Consider the following 22,423-nt stretch of genomic DNA (forward strand, 5'->3'; position numbering starts at 1 on the left):
AAGAAAATCCGCCTAAATTTCTGTTTATAAATTTACGTACTATATTTATTTTCGTTCCCACAAATCTCAAATTGCGTTATAAGTTCTTTCCTTTTCTTTCGATTTTTGTCTATGGCTGTACAGCCCTTTAGACCATGGTCGCTTTTTCGGTTTCTTAATCCTCTATACAGTAGGTAAGGCTCCTTGAACTGGGGATCAGCCTGTCGCATAGCCGCTACCTACAGAGAACAATATAAACACGGAATAAACGCACACAGACATCCATGCCTCGAGTCTGACACGAACCCACGACCCCAGTGTTCGAAGGGCAAACACATTTCATGCCTTAGACCGCGTGGCTACTGTGATCAGCTAGTTTATTCTTTTGATGCAAAAAGAAGAGCCTACACTCACAGTTATGATTTGAACTGAGAGGAACAGGATATTAGTTCAAAATTCTTAAACCAATAAACTAAAACAGTTCACTCTAGAAAGAAGCATTTATTTACAACAGATACAGTTTAAACATGCCTAACACTAACAAGACAAAAACAAACACGTATAATGAGCTTGATGATATTTACTTGTGAAGATGTTTTGACGTAACAACTTTAAGAGAGGATTAGTGGTATGCGTAGCTAGGAGCTGAGTGGGTATAAAGAGGGGCTGCGTGCGAGTAGGTGATTGGTGCGGCCAGAACTTTCTTCACAGGGACAACAACTTTCTTCAGAACGGGAGCAGGATGGGTCGCATGTCCAGACTTCTCCACGACAGCGTTGAACCCTGTGTGTTTGTCGGCCGTGTAGTGCACGGTACGGATTGTACCGTCAGGTTCAACAAGCTTGTAGTAGCCTTCCACTCTATCTCCATCACGCTTCTCAGCCTGCTCCTTAATGTCACCAGTGTGATCATCTTTCACTCCGTATTTGAACTCGTAGTGAGGAGGAGCCTGGAATTAATCAAAAATATTTTTTTGTCAAATAATGGAAAAGATGGGATCTGGGAGAGCGTGGTCTGTACAGCGATTGGTTACGAACTGGACTACCGAGAGGTTGGACTTTGAATCCCGGTAGGGTCAAGAATGTTCTCTTCTCCACTTCGGCCAGACCTGCCCTGGGGTCAACCCAATCTATTCAATGGGTATCGAGGGCTCTTTCCCAGGGGGTAAAGTGGCCGGGCCGTGAAACTGACCACTCGCCTTCAACTAGTGCCGATCTCAAGAAAATGTGAATTTATATATCCACTTCCCCACAAGCCTCCATGGAGTAGTGTTTAATTAGTTAAGCAGAGGGAAATTTTACTTTAATTTTTAATTAATGGAAATGATTGGGGCATGTAGCACTGATGGGAGAGTTAAGAAGTACATACAAGTTTTCTGAAAGGAACCTGGGAGGAAGAGGCTTCTTAGAAAACCCAAGGGGTTCGTATGGATAACACTATTATAATAATACACTACGAATAATTATTCGTATAATGGCTCGTAGGAAAATAGTTCAGAAGATTGTGGACTGAATGCATCTGTCTGAGGAAGCGCCCAGTTGCGGACACCTGTCAACACGGAAATGGGCCTTCAGGTTCCAACAACGGCGAGAAATTCTTGGCTAGCTGAGCGACTGTTAGCTTCTCAAACATGATTCTGATCCATGGAGTAAGTAATGTCACACAGGAGTATAAATTATGAGAATTCTGGTATTTGTTACAGTTTTGTGGGTTGAAACTTGCGGTGGGGATATGTGCTCTTATGTAAGCCACTGAAGTGTCACTTTAATCCGTATTTCGGTTCTTTACGCCTTTAACCAGTCTTTCTAGGACGAAATTATTTATATTAAGTTGTGTGAAATTTATTTTCAAAATTTCCTGTCTATTTGTACACTAGGCCAATTTTGTTTTCTGTTTTTTATAGTTTTTGCCGAATTCTCTGCTAAATTTTGATAAATATTGAAATTATTGGGTTTAATTTTGACTACCAACTATTCGTGACCCTGTAACATATTTATTCGGTAATTCACACAAGTAACAGTGCGATAGATTTTTTTTTTCATATGGGGTTTGTGCACTGTCTGTGGTTTTAATAGTTTCTATAATTCCCTTCAATCTACTAGCTTTTCGCTGATGTGAAACTCGCCTTGTTAAAAGAACTAAGTTTCTGGACCGAGGTGTGTTTCTCGAGAAGCTTGTAATCGCTCACTTGGTCAACAGGGTCACAGCCAGCTCTGCATTCCGAAAGTTCATTACCGTGTTCTCAAAATTCCGCCACTAGACAGCAAGTTGAGCCAGCTTAATACAGTTAGCACATCAACTCTATTGTTCTAACATTAATTTTAACATGTGCCTCCCATCTATGTCCCTGTTTCTCAAGTAGGCCTTTACGTTCAGAGTCTCCAATCCCATATCATCCTGTCTGATAAGAAACATCCAAATATTATTTGATGGAGAAAAATAATTATGGACTTCCCGTTCTTCAGCATTATTCGTCCCCTGTGTTAGGTCTAAATGCCTTCCAGAGCACCCTAATCACAAAATAACTTACCCTGCATATTTTCAGTCTGCAGCAGCTACATTCATGTGAGGCTAGTAGAGACTTGAGCTATACAAGTTAATCCTTTTAAATTCAAGTGCCTTTTTCTGACAATGTCTTTAGTCGAAGATTCCATAGAGTCGCCATAACTTACAGGATAATATTTTCGTATTATGTGACGATCTATAATAGCATACATACGACTAATATCACAGCAGTAACATTAACCATAAAGGAACTTCCTTATAAAAGTAGAGTTGTCCCTGTGCTTAACTAATTAAGAACTATTCCAAGAAGGCGTATGGGGGGTGTATTTATAGATCCACATTTTCTGGACCTTGGAGTTGGAGGTGAGTGTTCGGCTTCATCCTCCTGCGTAAATAGTCCCCGGTACCCATTGGATAGGAGGTCGGGTGGACCCCAGAGCCGGCCTGGATGACGTGGAGAAGGGCCATAGAAATCTAATTAAACTTATGAGGCAATTTAATACAGAGTGCTTATATTATATTATTATCTTTGTATCATTCTTATCAATGAACGCTTTCAAAGGGATTTCACAAGCATATTTACCATACATGGCATTCTTTGTGCCTAAGATGCAAGCCAAATGTCTAACACTTATAACCTACTTCATGTTTCCTGATCAGACATTCTAACATCTGTTCAGAATTAATCCAAAAATATTGATTTTTTTTTTTTTAATTTTGCGAGACCGTTCAAGAGAAGATGACCCTTTCTCGAAGTTTCTACACGCTTACAGCAATACAGTATACAGACTGACCGTCATATAACGATCCGTCGAGTAAGATTTGTTCCATTGTCCCAGTCTTCGAGGGGTCCAAAACCGTTCACACTTTAACTGTGCCGTCACTGGGATCCCTAACTAAATATTCTGGATTTTATTTAGACCTAATTAATCAGAATACTTTAGGAATATATTGTGTAGTTTCTCGCTTCGCAACTGTCACATTTTCCACTTAAAATGTCCCTTATTAAGGAAGAAGTTAGACTTTTACGACATGACTGTGTTGTCTGTAAGGAACACTGTAAATAGCAAGTACAAATATGGCGGCCTTGGATTTGTCTCCTAAATATGAGCAATAGAATCAGTACTGAAGAAACAGGTGCCTTTTTTACAGAAGAGAAAATACTACTATTACTACTACTATTGCTCTTCATCATGGGGACATGCGGTAGCGTAGTTGGTTTGGGCGGTATGCTACAAGCCGGAAGGTGGCTGATTCAATTACCGATGTCACTATCTACTTATCCACTAACAGAAATGAGTACCAGAAATCTTAGTGGGGGTGAAAGGCGGTCGGAGTGCGAGGGTTACCATCTCACATTCATCTGAGAACCGATTGTCTAGAAAATGTGGGACCTTCAACGTCTCACAAACCTATAGGTCTTCACGCCCTTTAAATTTATTATATTATTCTTCATCATAATCATAACAAAAACAATAATTTGGAACATGTTTACATTTGCAAGTAATAGAGATTATCTCTAATAATATTTGATCATATGACCATCCATGCATGAGTTAGGAGCTCTAGACCACAAACTAAATTTAATAATCGATTTGTTGCATTCACGTAGCCAAAATGTGACCTCAGTAAGTTTGGAGGTAACATGCCTCAATCGTGTTGAGGCAGGAGACTTACGTAGTGTTCGACTTCGACGGCTTCATGATGAGCAACTGCAACAGGTCGGGCAAGGGTCACAGGCGCGTGAGCTACCCCTATCTTAACTGGAGCATAGTGGTGAAGTACTGAGACAGGCGTAGCCAGCGTGGAGGCCGTCAGAGTGGCCAGCAAAGTGACGATCTGAAACAAATAGCAATAACTGGCTCATGAACTGTTTTCTTCCCGCCGCTAAGTAGACAGACTGATACTCGTGTTAACAGTTTGCTCCAACATACACAGCCCGTTCTCAGCCAGATGAATCCAATCCATTCCCCCCAATTTGTCAATTATAGGGCGAAGAAAATGCTTCAGAATTTGCAAATTTACACAAAGAATCTCGACGAAATGAAGGACAGTATAAGAACTATTTTTTTGCCAATACTCTTCGATGTTTTCTGTAAATCATGACTCTGTTATGAGTTGACTTGTAATACGTGCAGAGGTCCTCGTTTATAGTGAAAGTTAAAAGGTAAAGTTGTCTCTGCGCTTAACTGATTAAGCACTACGCAGTAAAGCAGTATGGAGGAGTGATATACAGATCCAAATCTTCCTTGATCTCGGCACTAGGTGGAAGTGAGTGCTCAGCTTCACGCTACGGCAGCTCTGTCCCCGGAGAAAAATCCCCATTACTCATTGGATAGGAAGTTGTATGGACGATATGGAGAAGAGAAATTTCTTGACCCTAGCGGAACTCGAACCCGTTCAGCCAGTAGCCGGTCGCTATACCGACTGCGCTATCCCGGCTCCTCCCCGTTTAGAATTCCTTACATTACTAAGAAACATAAATATTACTATGCCATATTTTCCTCATTCCACTAACCTAACACCAAGGACGCAACGTCGCCTGTGTATTAGAATTCGCCCTTTTTTGGTGATGTTGCAAAATCGGTAATGTCGCCATGCCCAGAGCACAGGATGAGCTTTGTGTATCTCTCCTGCAAATTCTGTGTCCTATCATCCCCTAAGTGCAATCACTGTAAGCACCCCGAATAGTGCACGGAACGCATACAAGCACAGTTGTCCTCAGTACGACAACCCTACTACGGTGGTAAGTCATTACACTGATTGAAGCTTCGTAAACGCACCATATAGCAGAATAATGAAGTGAAAGAATAATATGAATGCCGGGTCAAAGAGGAATCAGGGATAACGTGATTTCCAACAAGCTGGCAAATGCCTGAAATGGTGTGTGGCACCTCAGGAAAAGTTGCCAAGGGAGGATGCCAGGGACTGGACAGACTAAACCCTGGAGGTAGATAGAGGAACAATAACATGCTAAGGCCTTCCTTCAAGGGCCCTCTGCAAAAAGAACTAGAAAAGTCTTAGAATTAAATATGAACCAACTGGTGTTTGACGGGACTATATGAAAGACAGTGTCACTTGAAAGAATATTGTGACGTATAGATCCATTACTAGGTAACGACTCGGTAAACACATTCTCTCGCAAGCGTAAGTGCCCAACAATAGGGCTTCTACTGCTAGGCAATTGAGCTGTAAATAAGTCTCATCAACAACAAAGGCTGTATTTTCTGCGTGGTCCGTGCAGAGTCGTTACAAAGAAATGTTCGGCAGTATAGAGGAATATAGAGCGGACTAGAATAGTAGGGGGAAGTGAAGAGTCTAGTTTCGGGTCACAGACTTGCTAGGATATGAGCTTTGGAGCAGATGAATGGAATTGTATTGAACCTTCCAAATTGGCAGTTGCAGAATAGTGGTAGGAAATTAATTAGACTTTGCAGAAAAGACTTCATGTGCTATTTACAGTGAGACTGGTATAACAATTGCGTGGAAACCCGATTTCAGGTTACGAATACTGAAGACTGAGAACCTTAGTGCGTGCAACGGTGAGCTCAGTTTGTGCAGAATATCGATAGATTGCCTGTAGCCCCGAGTTGTGAGTGTATAAAGTGAAATAAATCCAAATATCTAATACATAACCCCGTCTATAATCACCCCCACATGTGAAATTATCTTACCAAACTGGGATTAGTAAAAATTTATACTTTGAAATGTTCCAGAACAACAATAAAACAGCCTCAAACTTCTCTGTGACTGTGAGGTCTTCGCTAACTTAAGATTTCTTCATTTAGGACTTCAGTTCATGAAAACAAGTGAATATGCAAACATCCCCATTAAACTATGTACTGGACTTCAGCCGGTGAGCGGGACTGCTAGAGTTCAAGCACACGGATACACAGGAGGCTAAAGAGCGGTCACAGCGTAAAGGTTCGGCCACACAGAGCGCTACGTACGCGACGCACGCTAGTACACCATGTTCGCTATACGAACAGAAAAATATCTCCCTTTATTTTCAATATGACTGACCACACAGACTTCCGTACGCTACGTACGGTATGTTCCCTATGTTATCTGCGTCACAGAGTGTACTCAGAGTACGTAGCGTACGTAGCGAAAATAGCGTAGCGCTCTGTGTGGACGAAGCTTAAGTATCGGTATGACCACCCTTGAATGAATCAGTATGATACTGGCAATGTGGGGTAAGCCGGTAAGTAGTGGACAGTGCCATGCCATGGTAGCGTTTGTGGCTTGGGAAGGCACATGTTAGCCCTCGCACGTGAGCAAACAGTATATTTAGACGTTTTGGAGTGCAGGAAAATGAGAACAATTTCAAACATATCCCGTTTTTAAATCCATAGAGAATAATGTAAATTAATAATTTATCGTCGCTTCTCTGATATTCGTAATGTGCGGGATTCTTTTCATCCAATGAAGCGAGAGCTGTCGGCCTCGGTAACTGCAAAAATGGACGCGGTCTTCCAGGCATTAAAAATGAATGTAACTGCAAGCTATAGGAATAGCATTATTCCAAATTCAGGCTATTTCCATAGATATATGACCGAGGATATTCCAACCTGTTTGCTTAATTATTTATATCCACATTAAGTACAATTCATTTATAATAATTTCTCCCCTTTTTAACAACGAAGTTCTCACATCGTGGTTATGAAGAGCTCAGTTTCTCTGTTACAATGTAGTATAATTCGGTGAAAGTCCACCGACGTTTCATAGGAATATTTTTTTCTCAATGGCTCTTTCAGCCTATTTAGGGCCTATGCCTCTTATTCAGTTCCGTAATCATTTTTCACAGACGGTAGGACTCTACCTAGACACAAGACAACGCGAACACAGAATAAACGCATACACACATCAAACATTCATGCGTTTAATGGGATTCGAACCCACGTTCCCAGGGTCCGAGAGAGCGAAGACAGTTCATGCCTTAAACCTCGCAGTTACTGTAACTGACTTCATAGGAATATGACGTCCCCGCATTCATGGTAGAAGCGTAAGCCAAACAAGAAACCAGGATGAAGTGATAGTCACTCCTGAAGATGAAGGTGATATATTACTCCGAAACGTAATTTGACCAAATTAACCGGAACTCATTTCCTTCTAGTCATCCGGTCTACTCTGTTGTGATTATGGACCATATCTCTAGCTCCGTCCTGTTATTTTAACCCTTTTCATAACAGTTTCATTTTACATAATTATTCGTAAGTTCTAACCTATGCTCTGTCAACTGGATATTTTATATGACATGTAACGAAATGAGAAGATAGTTGTGTACGGCAAACTGGGAAAGTTTGGAATGAAGAAGCCATGATCTACTTCAAAACATTACCCTGGAGATTGGCAGTAAGGTCTCGGGAAAGCCTAAAGCTATATCAACCCAAACAGATACTGTTCCTGTCAAAGTCTTAGCCAGAAGGCTTCCAAATTCCTGTTGATGTGCAATAAATTTATCCGCTATTAAAAGTACCTCATAAATTATTTTTCTTATTTTCCTACCTTAAGGAAAATACACTTATAATATCACCATGCTGTCATTACCTACACTCTTCAGATGAATGTACATTAAATAACCGATTAACCAATTAAATTTCTGATAATTGGAACCATAGTTTCTAGCACTTGATAACACAAAGCCAGCTGCTACAACTGAATATTATTCACTTCATCTGATGTCCCCCATTACATGATTATATTACAAATATTTTAATAATAACCTCCGTTCAGATTAACCGTTGTTATTTGTATTGGATAGGGTCTGAATCTGTGTGTATGTCCTCTTGAATCTGGTCTTCAAAAGACTAGGAAATAAACGGTTGACATTTATATAAAAAGAAGAATTCTTCTGTTCAGCTACTTAATATGCCGCATTAAAAAATCAAGAATGATATTTCTAGGGCTCCGTGAATCATTCGCAAATGCAAGGATCGCCATACTCTGGAATATGGCTCATAACATCTAATCTCTTTCAGTTTCAAAGAGTAACCAACCAGTATGACTGAATTCGTACCGGTCACGGTAGGCGAGCGGTCTAAGGCATGCACTGTCTTCGCTCGCTCGGAAGCTGGGATCGTGGGTTCGAATCCCACTAAGGGCATGGATGTTTGTGTGCGTTTTTCTGTGTTTGTGTACAGGCAGAGGCCTTGCGACGAGCTGATCACTCGCCCAAGGAGTCCTACCGAATGTGTATGATCTAGTAAACCGAAGTGAAACGGAGAGTTTCATGGAGGTAGGCCTAGGCCCAAATTGGGGCTGTTGCGCCACAAGGAAAAAAAAATGACTGAATTCGTATCTACAGAATGCAGTTGTTCTGTAAGTTAACATTTAATAAGGACAACGAAAATATATTATTGGCGAAGAGTTACTATTATTTGCAGATAATAAGTGTTACCACTGCACATCATGTGAAAGTACAAGATCAGAATATCTCCGAAAGAAGAAATAAAACCCTTTAAAACACCTTAGAATTTCTTGAACACAGAGTAAATAGATAATGTTTAGACAATAATATTTTCTGTTCTACTACATCGTGGGAGTGGACAAGAAATTAGCTGATATATTTCAAAATATAATTAGTCAGAAGTAATAAAATAATAACTAACTAGCTAAAACTGTGGAGCTGAAACCTTCATGAGAAACAGCACTCGATAATTTCTTAATATTTTGTGTAACCCGAAAATTCATTCCCATGTTCACAAGAACCACCCACTGGTCCTTATCCTCAGTGAGATCAATCTAGTCCACACCACCCTATCCCATATCTCTAAGATCCATTTTAGTATTACCCTTCCACTACGTCTAGGTTTTCTTAATGATCTCTTTCCATCTGGCTTTCCGAACAAACAAAGTAATATCAGAATATTTATGTTTTCAATTGTGTATTCACTTCTAAATTATAATTCACCTATGTAAGTATAGAATCATATTTCCTAGCGTTTAAATCTGGGTTTATTAAATATTTTTTTCTGTTGACGAATGGCAAAGCACATATGCATTAAAGGGGGGGCTTCCTGCCAGGAAGCCCAACAGTATAACACACGCAGTCGCAGGAGCACGACACAACAAAAGCACAACACACAAGATAGTGAAGGAGTGCTCCAACAAAGGAGAATGGGCGTGACTGACGTAGTGAGGGGCGACGTAGCGATGTGGTATCCTGAACAATTTTAATAATTTAATGTTTGACAATGTATATGATAGATACATATTTTAGTTATTTTAATGTGTGAACATGGCATGCAATGAACTGGTTGGGCGTGGACAAGTAAGCACCTGAAGATGGCATTATTATGCCGAAACATGTAGTGCGAGGGAAAGGAGATAAATGAATGTATGCACTGCAAGACGGATTAAATAAATCATGGAGCTGTAGTGAATCTGACAGGGGTTGTCCAGTGATTGATATTAGCTCTTTCCAAGGGACGTGATAGAGTAGGTGTCTCTCCTTCTCACCCGAGGAAGGAAACAGAATTAGTTTCCGAAACGTCGTGTTTTCTAGTTTACAGAACGCAGAAACGATGGACAAAGTCCGAAAACCCATTCATTCTGAAAAGTTTTACTAGCACCAAGAAAACTAAAACATGTTTATTCAGGGTCTAAATTAGTGTGTCTAAAATTAATTAATACAGACTATATAATATTTAGCCTATTTAGTTCTTGCTGGTGGTCCATTGTCTTCCTGAACTATCTATAGAATCGACGAGATTTAGGTATATATTGCCTTCTTTTCAGAAGAGTTCATATTCTGGAATATCTGTGCATAGAAATTAAAAGCGAGAAAATTCTTAATATTACATCTGACCTGAATGTGTTTGCGAAAAAAAAAATATATAATTTTGGTTAAAATTTCGGCAGTAAAATTGGCAACGAATTAACAGATTTTATCTCGTGGTTCAGTGAACCCACATACTTTTAATACTTATGGATTTAATGACATAATTTTTCAGTATATACTTACCGTGAACATAAACATTTTCTCTGCTACCAGCACAAAATGTTTCCTAAACACACTGCTACTTGCTTGTGAATGATCTGCAGAGGAGAACCGATTTACGAGTATATATACACAGACTCTTGTAGGTTGGTAAAAGGCAGAACATGCGAGGAACGCCTACCCGGCTTTGCATGACACTGTCTTATTTCATTCATACTTTTATTTTTTCTTCTGCCTTTATTATCAATACGTCAGTTACGTAAATCCACTTAGCAATGTATCCACACCTTATTACACTATTCCATTTCATTGACAAATGCCTACAAGGGAAAATAACTAAGATTTGAGGCTTTCACGGCGGTGACTATGAAGAAAAGAGTCTTCTGGGATTTGGCACCGTGTATATGTGGTGTTAACCGACGTTTCGGAGGAACGTATCGCCTCCATCTTCAGGGTAGAAGAAAAAATACNTCTTGTTTCAGCAATTTTACATTATTTTAGCAACTGTCATTAAGGAGATTTGGTATCTGACCTAATGTGGTCGTACTTATTATGTTGAGGAGCAGCAGTGAGGTGGGGGGGGGTGATTTAGCTTCTAACTTGGAGGGGCATATTAATCTTATTCTTGCTCTAATTTTTATTGCTAAAATATTCTAGACTTTCCCTTTCTCTTTGGACGTGCATAATACGTACCTAGAGAAACACAAACACGCATGCACAAGAGTGGTCACACACAACACACACATGAATGCAGAAGGGCCCCCAAGGCATATTAGTGGCAAATTAGTCCGTAGTGACAGATCTACTGCCTCAAGAAACATCCCTTTAAGGTAAGAAACAAAGAATGGAAGAAACAGCAGCCCTGGTAGTTGGCTCATTAGCTGGATATGGCTCGTAGACTGGATTTGAGGTCACTTTTTTTGAACTGAGACATAAATAATAGTGTACAAAAATATATAACAACGTCATATAAAATGTCTCCTAATCTGAAAAAAAGTACAAAATATTTTCTGTTATAAAAGTGAATTGTATTAATATAATTTAACTTGAATCTACATTGAAACATGCCATCGTATGTGCTGCATTAGTGGAATGTGACATCACTCACTCACTCATGGAGCTGAGCCCTTCTTGAGAAGCTTCCAATTGCGCAGCTACTCAAGAACTTCCCAGTATTTTATGGAACCAGAAGGTTCATTAACGTGTTCACAAGAACCCTCCACTCTTCCCCATCCTAAATCAGATCAATCCAATCAATAACATCCCATCCTATCCCTCTAGGATCCATTTTAATATTATTCACACACCAACGTCTTATTCTTCATAGTGTTCTCTTTCATTCTGGCTTTCCCACCAATATCCTATTCGCATTCATTTTCTCCCCATTCGTGCTACATATCCTGCCCATCTCATCCTTCTTGACTTAATCATTCTAACTATACTTGGAGAAAAGTACAAGTTATGAAGCTCCTCATTATGTAGTTTTCTCTAACCTTTTGTTACTTCATCCTCCTTCGGTCCAAACATTCTCCTCAACACAGTGCAATGTGACGTAAGCGGATAAATTTAATTATAATGTAAATTATATTAAGTTCGTCAGAAGTCAAGTATTCGTTGTAACATTACATATAAACCTACAAAAATTTTAATTTTACAACAAGCTGCATTTGAAGCAAAAAATGAGAATTGGGTTATGAATACAAACGCAAGTACGTAACGGCAATCCGCATGAAGTACCAGTGGGAGGGAAGTACCACCTTAATTGTGCTACTGGGTACATGAAAGTTAACAGAATTACATAACAAATTTGAAAGAAGGTCACAATTCTACAATAGATTCAGGATTGCAGAAATTCAGGTACGTGAAAAGAAAACACACTATTTGTTACTCAAACCCCCCCCCCCGAAAGAGGACAGTAGTCCCAAATAGTCTTCTTAGACTAAAATTGATGTAATTTCAAAGCTCATTAAACAAAAAAAAAATAACCAGAATTCTATTTTCTGGGATACAAAACCATGTAGTCCTTTGAAAGTCAACAGACGTTTAGGTTCAAACCTGCCTTTTGCTTGGCTTATTCTTCAACCATGAAAATGGAAGCTGTATTTCCCTCCGAGACGTAACTTTACTTTCAACCGACTACATGGCGTTATATCCAAGAAGACAGAAGTTCGTAACCATCGCTAAGAGAATCCAAAATCCTAGGCAGGAGCAAAGAGCTTCAGAGGTCATAATACGGTGTTTCAAACGGCAAATTGCAAGATTGATGAACGGCAGGTACATGGAAGGAAGCGGAATATTGTGTCTTCACTAGTGTCTGGAGGTACTGAGAATGAATACGGAATGTTCCAGACTGCACCCTTTCTAAACGAGTATATATTTCAGAGATGATACATTAGTGCTTTGTCCTTATAGAAAACTGGTCATAGGCGAATTCCATTGGAACAGACTGGACGAAGCCCGAGAACGTTCCTGGGAAATGTGAATAACGCAAATTCTGCCCTTCCTTTCAAAGGTCTGCCAAGAGGCTAATATAAAGCATTAACCAGCTCTGATAATATTTCCATTAAAATCAAAGATACAATGAAGAAATAATAATACTACTTTCATATTTCTTGTAAATATTTACTCTCAAACGACGAAAGTAATTCAGAATGTGATTATTTGGCGAAAGAATAACATTTTAATCTTATTATAACAATTGCTGTTAGCTCACTCTTATCTATATAATAATTTAATGCATACTGTCTCTTTAATTTAGTGCCCAAAGACAACTTACGTGTGTTACATTAATACAACTGTATGCATAACGAATATTTATGGCGACCTTGTCAGTAAGGAATATACTAAGGTGTCTACAAATCTTCTAAATCGAAAGTCAAGAAAAATGGATACCTTTCCTTTCGGGATGATGAAATCATAGCTAATACGTACTGTGACGTATAGACCAATGCTAGGAAACGACTAGGTAAACACATTCCTGTGGGAGCCAACGCGCGTAAAATAGGTCTATTGTTAGACAACTGATTAGTAAACACGCCTGAAACAATAAGGGAAAATAGAAAACGGTGTTTTCTTGGGCTCCGAGACTATATAACGAGGAGTTTCAAGGGGGCAGGGAAATTGTTGTCAAGGATTGGGATGACTTCTGGAGATGACAGTATTAGGCGATTGAGAAGAAATGGCAAGAAGGAATTAGACTTAAACAAGAAGGCTTCATGTCTGATTTCAAGTGAAAGGGAGACTATTGTAAATCCGTTGCCAGGATACGACTAGTGAAGACTGAGAACCCCAGTGCGTGTGTAAAGTTGAACTGCAAAGTGTGTAGATCAGCGATAGCGCTGTAATTGACTGTAGTCCCGAGGTGTGTGTATGAGACATCAATAAATGAAATCATACAATCTAGAACCAGCCCATAAGTCACGTACCCCCACAACATATACATTGTATTCCGTCTCGCTTTACAGTAATATCGAATGATTTACGTTCTTTAAACTGCACCGCATTCAGGCGTACTCTTTGTTTCCACTTGTGCCTCTATTTAATAGGAAGAACATACGTGTTGGGTTTTGTGTAGACCATAAACATCATGAAAATTTGAATTCGTCTGCATTTATGTTGTTGCTTGCATAGGTACATGTCTAGTGATCAGTTGGATTAGTTTATTGGTAACCGATAAGAACACTTGAGCAAGATTAACTAAATTGGTCAATAAGCACGCCTCCTGGATTCACGTTGCTATGACAATATTTTGAATATTTCAATTAATACTCATAATATTATAGCTCAATTTCAGGTGTGCATGTATTTTAATATTCACAGAATAATAACAAGAGACGTAGCCTGTGCAGAAGACTCCAATCTCTCTGACCTACCAGCATTATGCCCATGAGGCCTAAGGCGCTATAAAATTCCTTGTGATAACCCGCCAACATTCATACACATGGATCTTGGCATATGAAACTGTGTGTCTAGGTCGGCTCGTCATGCGTTTTGCTTTCGCCCAGTCCGTATATCCGCATATAGCAATTCAATAATATTTCAAAATGTTTTCATTAAATTTTATATTAGCGATGCACAAATGTTTGTTGGTGCATGTCAGGTTTTTATAAATCTAAAAAAAAAATAACGGAGACTTCACATGGAAATATACAGAATTTTTGCATTTATGTCGACTGTAACTAAACAAATATTTATTTTTCTTGTATATTGATGCACTAGTCTCCCTGGTCTGTACATATCCAGAATTAATTAATTCTGAAATTTGAATTTTGTAGATTTTGTAGAATTCCTTGAGCTGGTGATCAGCCAATCTCAAGGCCGTTACCTACATAAAATCACAGGATATATGCAGACAGACTTCCATGCCTCGAGTGGGATTCGAAACCACGATCCCAGTGTTTCAGCAGACGAAGATATCTCGTGCCTTATACAGCGCGGCAATTTTAATCGGCGGCTAAATGTTTATTCAAGCTAAAACTGCTTCAAATTATTGTTGCGTAGGAAACCACAACAAGTATTTTATGAAAGACATAGTTTTCGTGCATATCGTAAGATTTTCACAGCTGTTAAATAAAAGAAAACGAATTTTTTTAAGTATAACAATGGGAGTATATGTCTTCCTTTGTCGTATTAAAGGTTGAGAGGTCTTCTTCTATGAAGACGATTATTTATCATGCTCCCTATATATATATATATATATATGTGTGTGTGTGTGTGTGTGTGCGTGCGTGTGTGTTCTTCTGTGTGAAAGAAATGTAAGTTATTTTATTCGATTCCTGAAAACTTCTAATTCCTGGTCGTTCGCCTCACTCTCAATAGAAGAGCAAGTTGCGACTTTTGACTCCTCAATTAGTTTCCTGCTTCTTAAGAATTATTCACAAATGTAGAAGTGTAACAATGACGTGTTTCTTCTTGAACGCCTCATTCAGTTTCAATGACTTCACATTTTCAGTGATGTTAGAAGACAGGTGTAACTAGGAAACCAGCACGACACAAAATTACTGCATTTAAATCAGTTCCCTTAAGGAAAACTCACTCCACTCAGCGAGGTGAAAGGTAAAGACATACAACCAGGCACGAACTATATGTGGTTCTTACGACTAATGAACTAGCCTAAGAAACTTCAAAGGAACGGCTTGTACAGTAGTTGGAATTTTAAGGTTAATTTCTCCTGATTCATTTAACTGTCAGTTTACATTTATCTCTATTCATTTTAAAGTCATGAACATGTTCGTGCGCCGGGTATGTATTCGCTTCAGTTCGGTCAACTTTCGGTTTTTTCCTATGGATGACGTTAGGAAGGCCTTGAGTGTAAAAACATTCAGAAAGTACTTTTTTATTTTTCACGTTCTCCGAGTTCTGGTTATATAATAAACAAATATAAGCCAATGTTTTTCATAAGGAGTTCAAGTAACAATAGCAAATTACAAAATTAATTTGGTTGTTGATTACAGAACCCAGTAACAAATAAAACACCGAGCAGTAGACCGCGACGGAAAACAATTGTAGTAGAAACAGGACAACGAAGGAACCTATTGGCCAATACGAGCACTGTTGATTGAAACTTTATTGCCGGATTAAGTACTTGAAACAGCATAATCTGTATTAGTTACGAAATGATAAGAACAGTCCGCGCGGAACTTTTTTTTCTCCTCCTGCTCATACTTTGGAGTATAGGGCTGATTTCTCAGTTTCATGATCATTTTACAGACGGTAGGACTCCTTGGACGCATGATCAGCTCGTCGCAAGGCCTCTACCTGTACATGGGATAACACAAACACATAATAAACGCATACACACCAAACATCCATGTATTATGTGGGATTCGAACCCACGATCCCGGCTTCCGAGCGAGTGAAGACAGTTGATGCCTTAGACGGCTCGGCTACCGTGACCGGCAGCGCGGACCTTAGCTGCTTCGTATTCTCGATGTCCGTGTTCATATCTCGACGCGGAGATCTGAAATCCTGCTTGAAGACTTGGCGGTTTTCTCTGTTCCGCCATTAAAATATTAAGGCAGTTCTTATACTTCGATATGGTTTTTTCTTTCTGTAACTTTAGTCATTCATTCATTCCTTGAATTTGTCATTAAATGCTCTATGATCATATAGATGAATTGGACAAAATAATGCAAACACTAAAAATACTGTTTTTTTTCCTGTGGCGCTACAGCCCCAATTTGGGCCTAGGCCTACCTCCATGAACTTCTCCGTTTCACATCGGTTTACTAGATATTACACATCCGGTAGGACTCCTTGGGCGGGTGATCAGCTCGTCGCAAGGCCTTTACCTGTACAGAAACAGAGAAAAACGCACACTAAACATCCATGCCCCGAGTTGCCAAGCGAGTGAAGACAGTGCATGCCTTAGAGTGCTCGGCTACCATGACAGGCATAGTGTTTATTATATTGTTAAATTATTGTAATTACTGCGTACTAGATAAGAATGGTAATAACAGATTTACTAACATGCCGTTATTCTTATTATTAAGAATCTTGCATCAAATTCCACTGTATGATGATCTTCAAGTAGTCTTCCTTGACGATAAGAGATAAGTGATTTAAATTCTAGTGTATAAATAAAACAAATTAAACTCCTTGTTTTTAGTCCGCATGCGAACTATACCGACCGAGAGACCGCCGCTTGTCGGCGAAGTTACTGCCAACTTTAGAGGATAGAAGGTGTAGCGTGCTCAGCGCAACGAATCCCCATGACCATTAATTTCGGTTTTCTAGACCGGAGCCGATATTTCATTGAAAAGGCTCTTCAATTATCCTCACTAGGCTGAGTGGACCCCATTCCAGACCCACTATTACTCAGAAAATCTGGTAGCGCCGGGAACCGAACCCGGACCTTCGGATCTGTATCCAGGAAATAACTGATTATATACAAGTTTCATTCCTACATTGATGTTAGGTGAAGACATGCAAGAAAATGGATTTATGTCTGTATATGATAAAATGAAATGTAGTCCATTGAAACTTTTCCCTTCAATGGCCACAAATCTTCTTCGTTTGTGGACTGAAATTTGGTCGGGCCACAGAAAATGAAGCGACACTTCCTAACCCCTACATTTCTCTGTTCTAGCAGTTAAATGCTCCAGGTCACCTCGCTTTGGTCCAGACCTGTCCGTATCCGTTACTCTATCTGCTCATGCGCAATGTCCACTCCACGTGTTATCAACTCTGCATTTGATACAGTGTCTTATACTTACATGTATTTCTTATGGTTTATTTAGGGACGCTGATAGTATCTCAGGTTACATAACTTCAAATGTTCGGATATTAATAATGGGAAATGGGAAAAATATGTAAGAAAGCGGCTGTGATTTGATTTGAAGTAACTTTCTGGAATTTTCCTCGGGATTGGGGGAGAAACTGAATAAAAATAAAAACATCGGTTCTCATAATCGGTTGTAGTCCATATTCGAATACGGTGGCTCCAGAGTACGGATTATAAGCATCACCATTTTAATTATATTGCTCCAAAATTTCATTTATTTATGAAAGAATATAAATTCTCACAGACATAAACCACCCCCGTGCTGAGAAAATGAGAATAAACCATGTGCGTAAATAAATTCCTAATGGGAAGCTGTAAATAAAGATATGATAATATTTAATTGTATTCCACATTGATATATGCTTTTCTCAATTGAAGAGTTCTGGCAGTGTTAATAATAACCTCCATATGCGTGTCGAAGACGTTTCTTGGCATGATAATTGGCCGTGAATGGCCCACCGTAGCCATGCGTTGGAGCTACACTGTGAGATACAGGCGGAGTGCTGAAGGCGTCGTTGTGAGATCCGACATAATCAGGAGACAAGCCCGGAGCAAAAGCATATGAACTTCCGGCAACAACTCCTCCTGGGCGAGAATTGGAGTATTTGTAGTGCTGCATATACGAGAAAAGGGGAGATACATGGGACTGGTCTGGAGCATCGTGGGTTCTGAGTGTTGTAACAAGATGTCGGCTGTCTCCGTGTCGAGTCACGACGGCGTTGAATCCGTTCCTGTCATCAGCGGAATATTGGACTGTACGGGTGGTGCCGTCAGGTTCAACTACACTGTAGTGTCCATCAACTTTGTCGCCAACGCGTCTCTCGGCTTGTTCTTTGATGTCATTGGTTTGTGCATCATTAACATCATAACTATACTCATAATTCGGTTCTACCTGAAAATTGTTCATTAGTATTAGTATCGTCATGCATTATTACATGGGTAAAGGACATATGTAACTCAGTTTGTATAAATATTGAGTTTCTGAACATTATCCTGTTTCTGCCTAAACACCGACCTGTTTATGTGTTAAAACACATTGGATTCTGTCTCCGTCTTTAGGAAAAACCTACATATTTAGGCTCTAATCTCCGGAGATAAGGACTAACTCTATCAATTAGGCCTAAATGAGCAGGTTTGCCCGAAAACGGAGACAGAATTTAGTCTCCGAAAAGTTGTGTTTTGTAATATAAAGAGAACAGCGTTTTCAGATAAAGACAGGGCGATGGATAATGCCCAGATATATATGTAATATTTTTACTAACGTACCACCGTGAAGCACAATAGATCACAGTAGCTCGCGGTGCAAGGGCCGAGAAGCCCCACCCCTTATATTGTACAACATACCACCGTCACAAACTTTTAGATTTTAAAATCAACTACGTTGTTTAGGTGATGTTATGCAGAGGACAGCCAGTCTAAGGCCAAATTTTTACTCACGTAATTATGAAGAGTATCGTAAACATGATGTGCAGACCCCCGAGAATGCCCAAAACGTGAAGCGTGAGTGTAGCCGAGATTTTCTGTATCTTCACGAGCATATTCTGCAATCGCCGCACGAGCATATCCTGCATTCAAAGCACGAGCATATTCTGCATTCATGGCAGGAACATATCCCAGGTTTGTGGCACGACCGTAGCCAAGATCTTGGGCGTAAATTACACCTGCCTGGGCTGAGCGTCCGTAAGAGGACCTGTCATAGACAGGAAGTGCCAGAATATCCGCGATCAACGCCGTCAACACCACCACCTATAGAAAGGTTCATTACGTTAGGAGTACGTGTCTATGCAATCACTAGCGCTTTTGGTGCAACATTGGAAAGAGAAACTTTATTTTTAACGTGCTAGTTCTTAAGTAGACGACTGTTATCATTTAATTACAGTTCGTTGAATAAATATAAACGATTAGGAAACATGACGTAGAAAGAAGTGAAAAAAAAAAACTGAAAGTGGATCGGCTTGAAAAGAAAATGTGCTACTTTCAGCGTAACTAAAAATGTGTCTGAAAAAAAAATACTTCTTTACATTGGTACTCATGCACTTGGTTTTGTTGGCTAGGTTTGTAGCACAAATTTATATTTCCTTTTCTAACCTAGTTCCACGTATGTGCGTGCTCTATCGCAAACTTTATTGAATGTTTTATTGTTATCGCCCGCCGAATTGGCCTGGTCTTAGGTGATTAAATAGCCTTGTGAATCTGACAGGGGTTGCCCAGTGATTGAGGTTAGCTCTTTCTAAGGGACCCAAAAGAGGTGTCTTCCCTCTTTTCACCTGAGGACGGAAGCATTTCCAGTCTCCTAAACGTCATGTTTTCTAGATAATTATATTATATTTTATAACTGCAAATGGGTTTCCCCTGTTGCAGTGGTACTACAATAAGACGCAACACACAAATAACACACATCACACAAAATAACACACCACGGGCAAACAAAATAGAGCACAAAAAACACTACACAAAGAATGAAGGACACACTAAACACAATGAATACAATGCAAACACAATTACAATACAGATGATGGGAAAAAAATCCCAAAACAGCAATTCTGAGTAAAAATATACCCATATTGTACTTGCGTTTTTTCAGCTGCTGTGTGAAATGTCCTTCAGAGTTGCCGCCTTATTAATCCTGATGTCATCAATGCCATCAAAATACCTTCCTTTCAATATTTCCTTTACCTTCGGGAACAAAAAGGAGTCACTGTTGGCTAGATCCGGTGAAGAGGGAGGGTGTTCTAGCATAGTTATTTGTTTATTAGCTAAAAACTCCCTCTTCGGTGAGCTACTTTGGGGCCATTTTTGCACACACACCCTCCTCATAGCAAGATCTTCAGCTAAGATTTCCCTAACTGTTTCTCGGTCAATGTCCGGTTGCTCTGCTATGCTCCAGACAGTCAAATGACGATTTTCTCGCATAATTTGATGAACTTTTGCAAAGTTTTCTTCAGTTCTGCTCATTTTTGGGCGTCCTGAACTCTCTTCGTCAGTGACACTTTCTCTTCTCTCAGAAAAACGTGTCACCCGCTTGTAAACTGCTGTTTTCTTCATAGCATTATCCCCGTAAACTTGCACTAACATCTCTCTGATTTCGTTTCCACTCTTGCCAATTTAACAAGAAGCTCCGACAGTCTCGCGACGGCACAACAAAACACACTCAGACAATAATAGACGCCATCCAGAAAGAGGATGCCATAGTTTAACAACGGCACAGCTGTGAAACTCTGATATGCCAAAGTCTTCAAACCATACTGAGGTTTCTGTTCACTGTTGCCACTGCATGCACAAGGTGGCGAGATCGCGAACTTCATTGTCAAATCTCGTACATGTCCATAATCAAAATTAATATTCCTGTGTTTGGAGTGCCAAAAAAGAAATATAATATAAATCTTGATTATTTAGCTCGATTGAACGTTTGATCATATAATAAATCTCTATCCATATCAGCTTATTATTAAAATGACAGAATCATATCAGTAGTGTTTATTTCGCAATTGCACTAAATTTTATGCTGTTTTTCTTTTATTACGACAATACGTATCACACACAAGAGTAAAGGTAATATTATAATTTCAAGCGAGAATTACATTTTCTAAAATTATGTATGCTGAACAGTAGTATCCAAATCGGGTTTGTAGTTGAGAAATATAAGAACAGAAAATACAAATTTGTTTTTGCTGTCCATAATATTGTGTTTTCAATTGTTTCTTTAAAAAATGTTGAGCAGACTTACTTTCTTCTAAAGCCTAGAAAACAAGAAACTCACTATCGCCATGTAAGGCCTGAGTTTATAAATGTTTCTGATCCTACCGTCTCTTCATTACAACTACACTTCTGACTCTATAATAAATAATCGTCACCATCCAATACTAGAGGATGGCTCTTGTGAACACGGTAATGAACTTAACGGTTCTATAAAATTCTGGGAAGTTCTTGAGTAGCTGCACAGCTCCTGCTTCTCAAGAAGGGCTCAGCTCCATGAAATTAGATTAAATAGTTCATTTTCCTATTCGGGAAAAATATCTTTCAGTGAAGCATTACTTATATTTTCTGTTCATTAGTTCCACTGAACTCTTAATAATGAAGAACATATTTTGTTTCATAGCTTCATAACAAACAATACATTAGCGATTCTAGTACAGTATATGGCTTCGGGTAACGCATTAAACTAAGGTTTCCATATTTTGGGGGGCAAAAATATCGTGTAACTAAATTTATGATTGTGAATTAATTGACATATGGATGATCTAAGGGAATGTATGGTTCGTGTTCAGATCTAAATTTTTTAAAATATTTCCGAACAACACTTTCTTTAAATTTATTTTATAAAAGTTATAGTTGAAAAGCTCTTGCCTTAAAATTACTCATCTTTCCTCGCTGTGTCGCCGTGGTTGTTTCGAATGCTGCCTTCTCTGTGATAACAGAACAACCATACCTATCTTATATATACACTGAATCCTCATAATTTACTGGCAAAAGTACACAGCACTTTTTTTTTCTGGTTTGTAGGATTGGAATTAATTTTACACCCAGTTCTCCTATATGTTCTAATATCAGGTTACAGGAACTATCCATAAACATTTCAATATAAATATGAAGGTCAGCCGTAACAGCTCTGTCTCCCACAGCATCGCACTCCTGACGCAATTCTCAGTTCGTGATAAGAAAATGAAAGGAATTTATTACATTAAAGGAAATGTCTGATAGCTAACAAATATCGT

At 39.2% G+C, this 22,423-nt stretch overlaps 2 protein-coding genes across 2 annotated transcripts; both read right to left on the reverse strand.

The window, feature by feature from the left end:
- Positions 1-516: 516 nt before the first annotated feature.
- LOC111870005 (cuticle protein 7-like) lies at positions 517-10,512 on the reverse strand. The gene is made up of 3 exons (XM_023861932.2): positions 10,451-10,512; positions 4,162-4,323; positions 517-928 (listed from the first exon to the last, which is right to left on the reverse strand). The coding sequence occupies exons 1-3, from the start codon at positions 10,463-10,465 to the stop codon at positions 602-604; spliced, it is 504 nt and encodes a 167-aa protein (XP_023717700.1). The 5' UTR covers positions 10,466-10,512; the 3' UTR covers positions 517-601.
- Positions 10,513-17,955: 7,443 nt separating this feature from the next.
- LOC111869947 (cuticle protein) lies at positions 17,956-22,102 on the reverse strand. The gene is made up of 3 exons (XM_033753675.1): positions 22,056-22,102; positions 19,146-19,454; positions 17,956-18,600 (listed from the first exon to the last, which is right to left on the reverse strand). Exons 1-3 carry the CDS (start codon positions 22,068-22,070, stop codon positions 18,100-18,102), a joined length of 825 nt encoding a protein of 274 aa, XP_033609566.1. The 5' UTR covers positions 22,071-22,102; the 3' UTR covers positions 17,956-18,099.
- Between the last annotated feature and the right edge of the window lie 321 nt (positions 22,103-22,423).

Source organism: Cryptotermes secundus, unplaced genomic scaffold (genome assembly GCF_002891405.2).
Source record: "Cryptotermes secundus unplaced genomic scaffold, Csec_1.0 scaffold1064, whole genome shotgun sequence".
NCBI lineage: Eukaryota > Metazoa > Arthropoda > Insecta > Blattodea > Kalotermitidae > Cryptotermes > Cryptotermes secundus.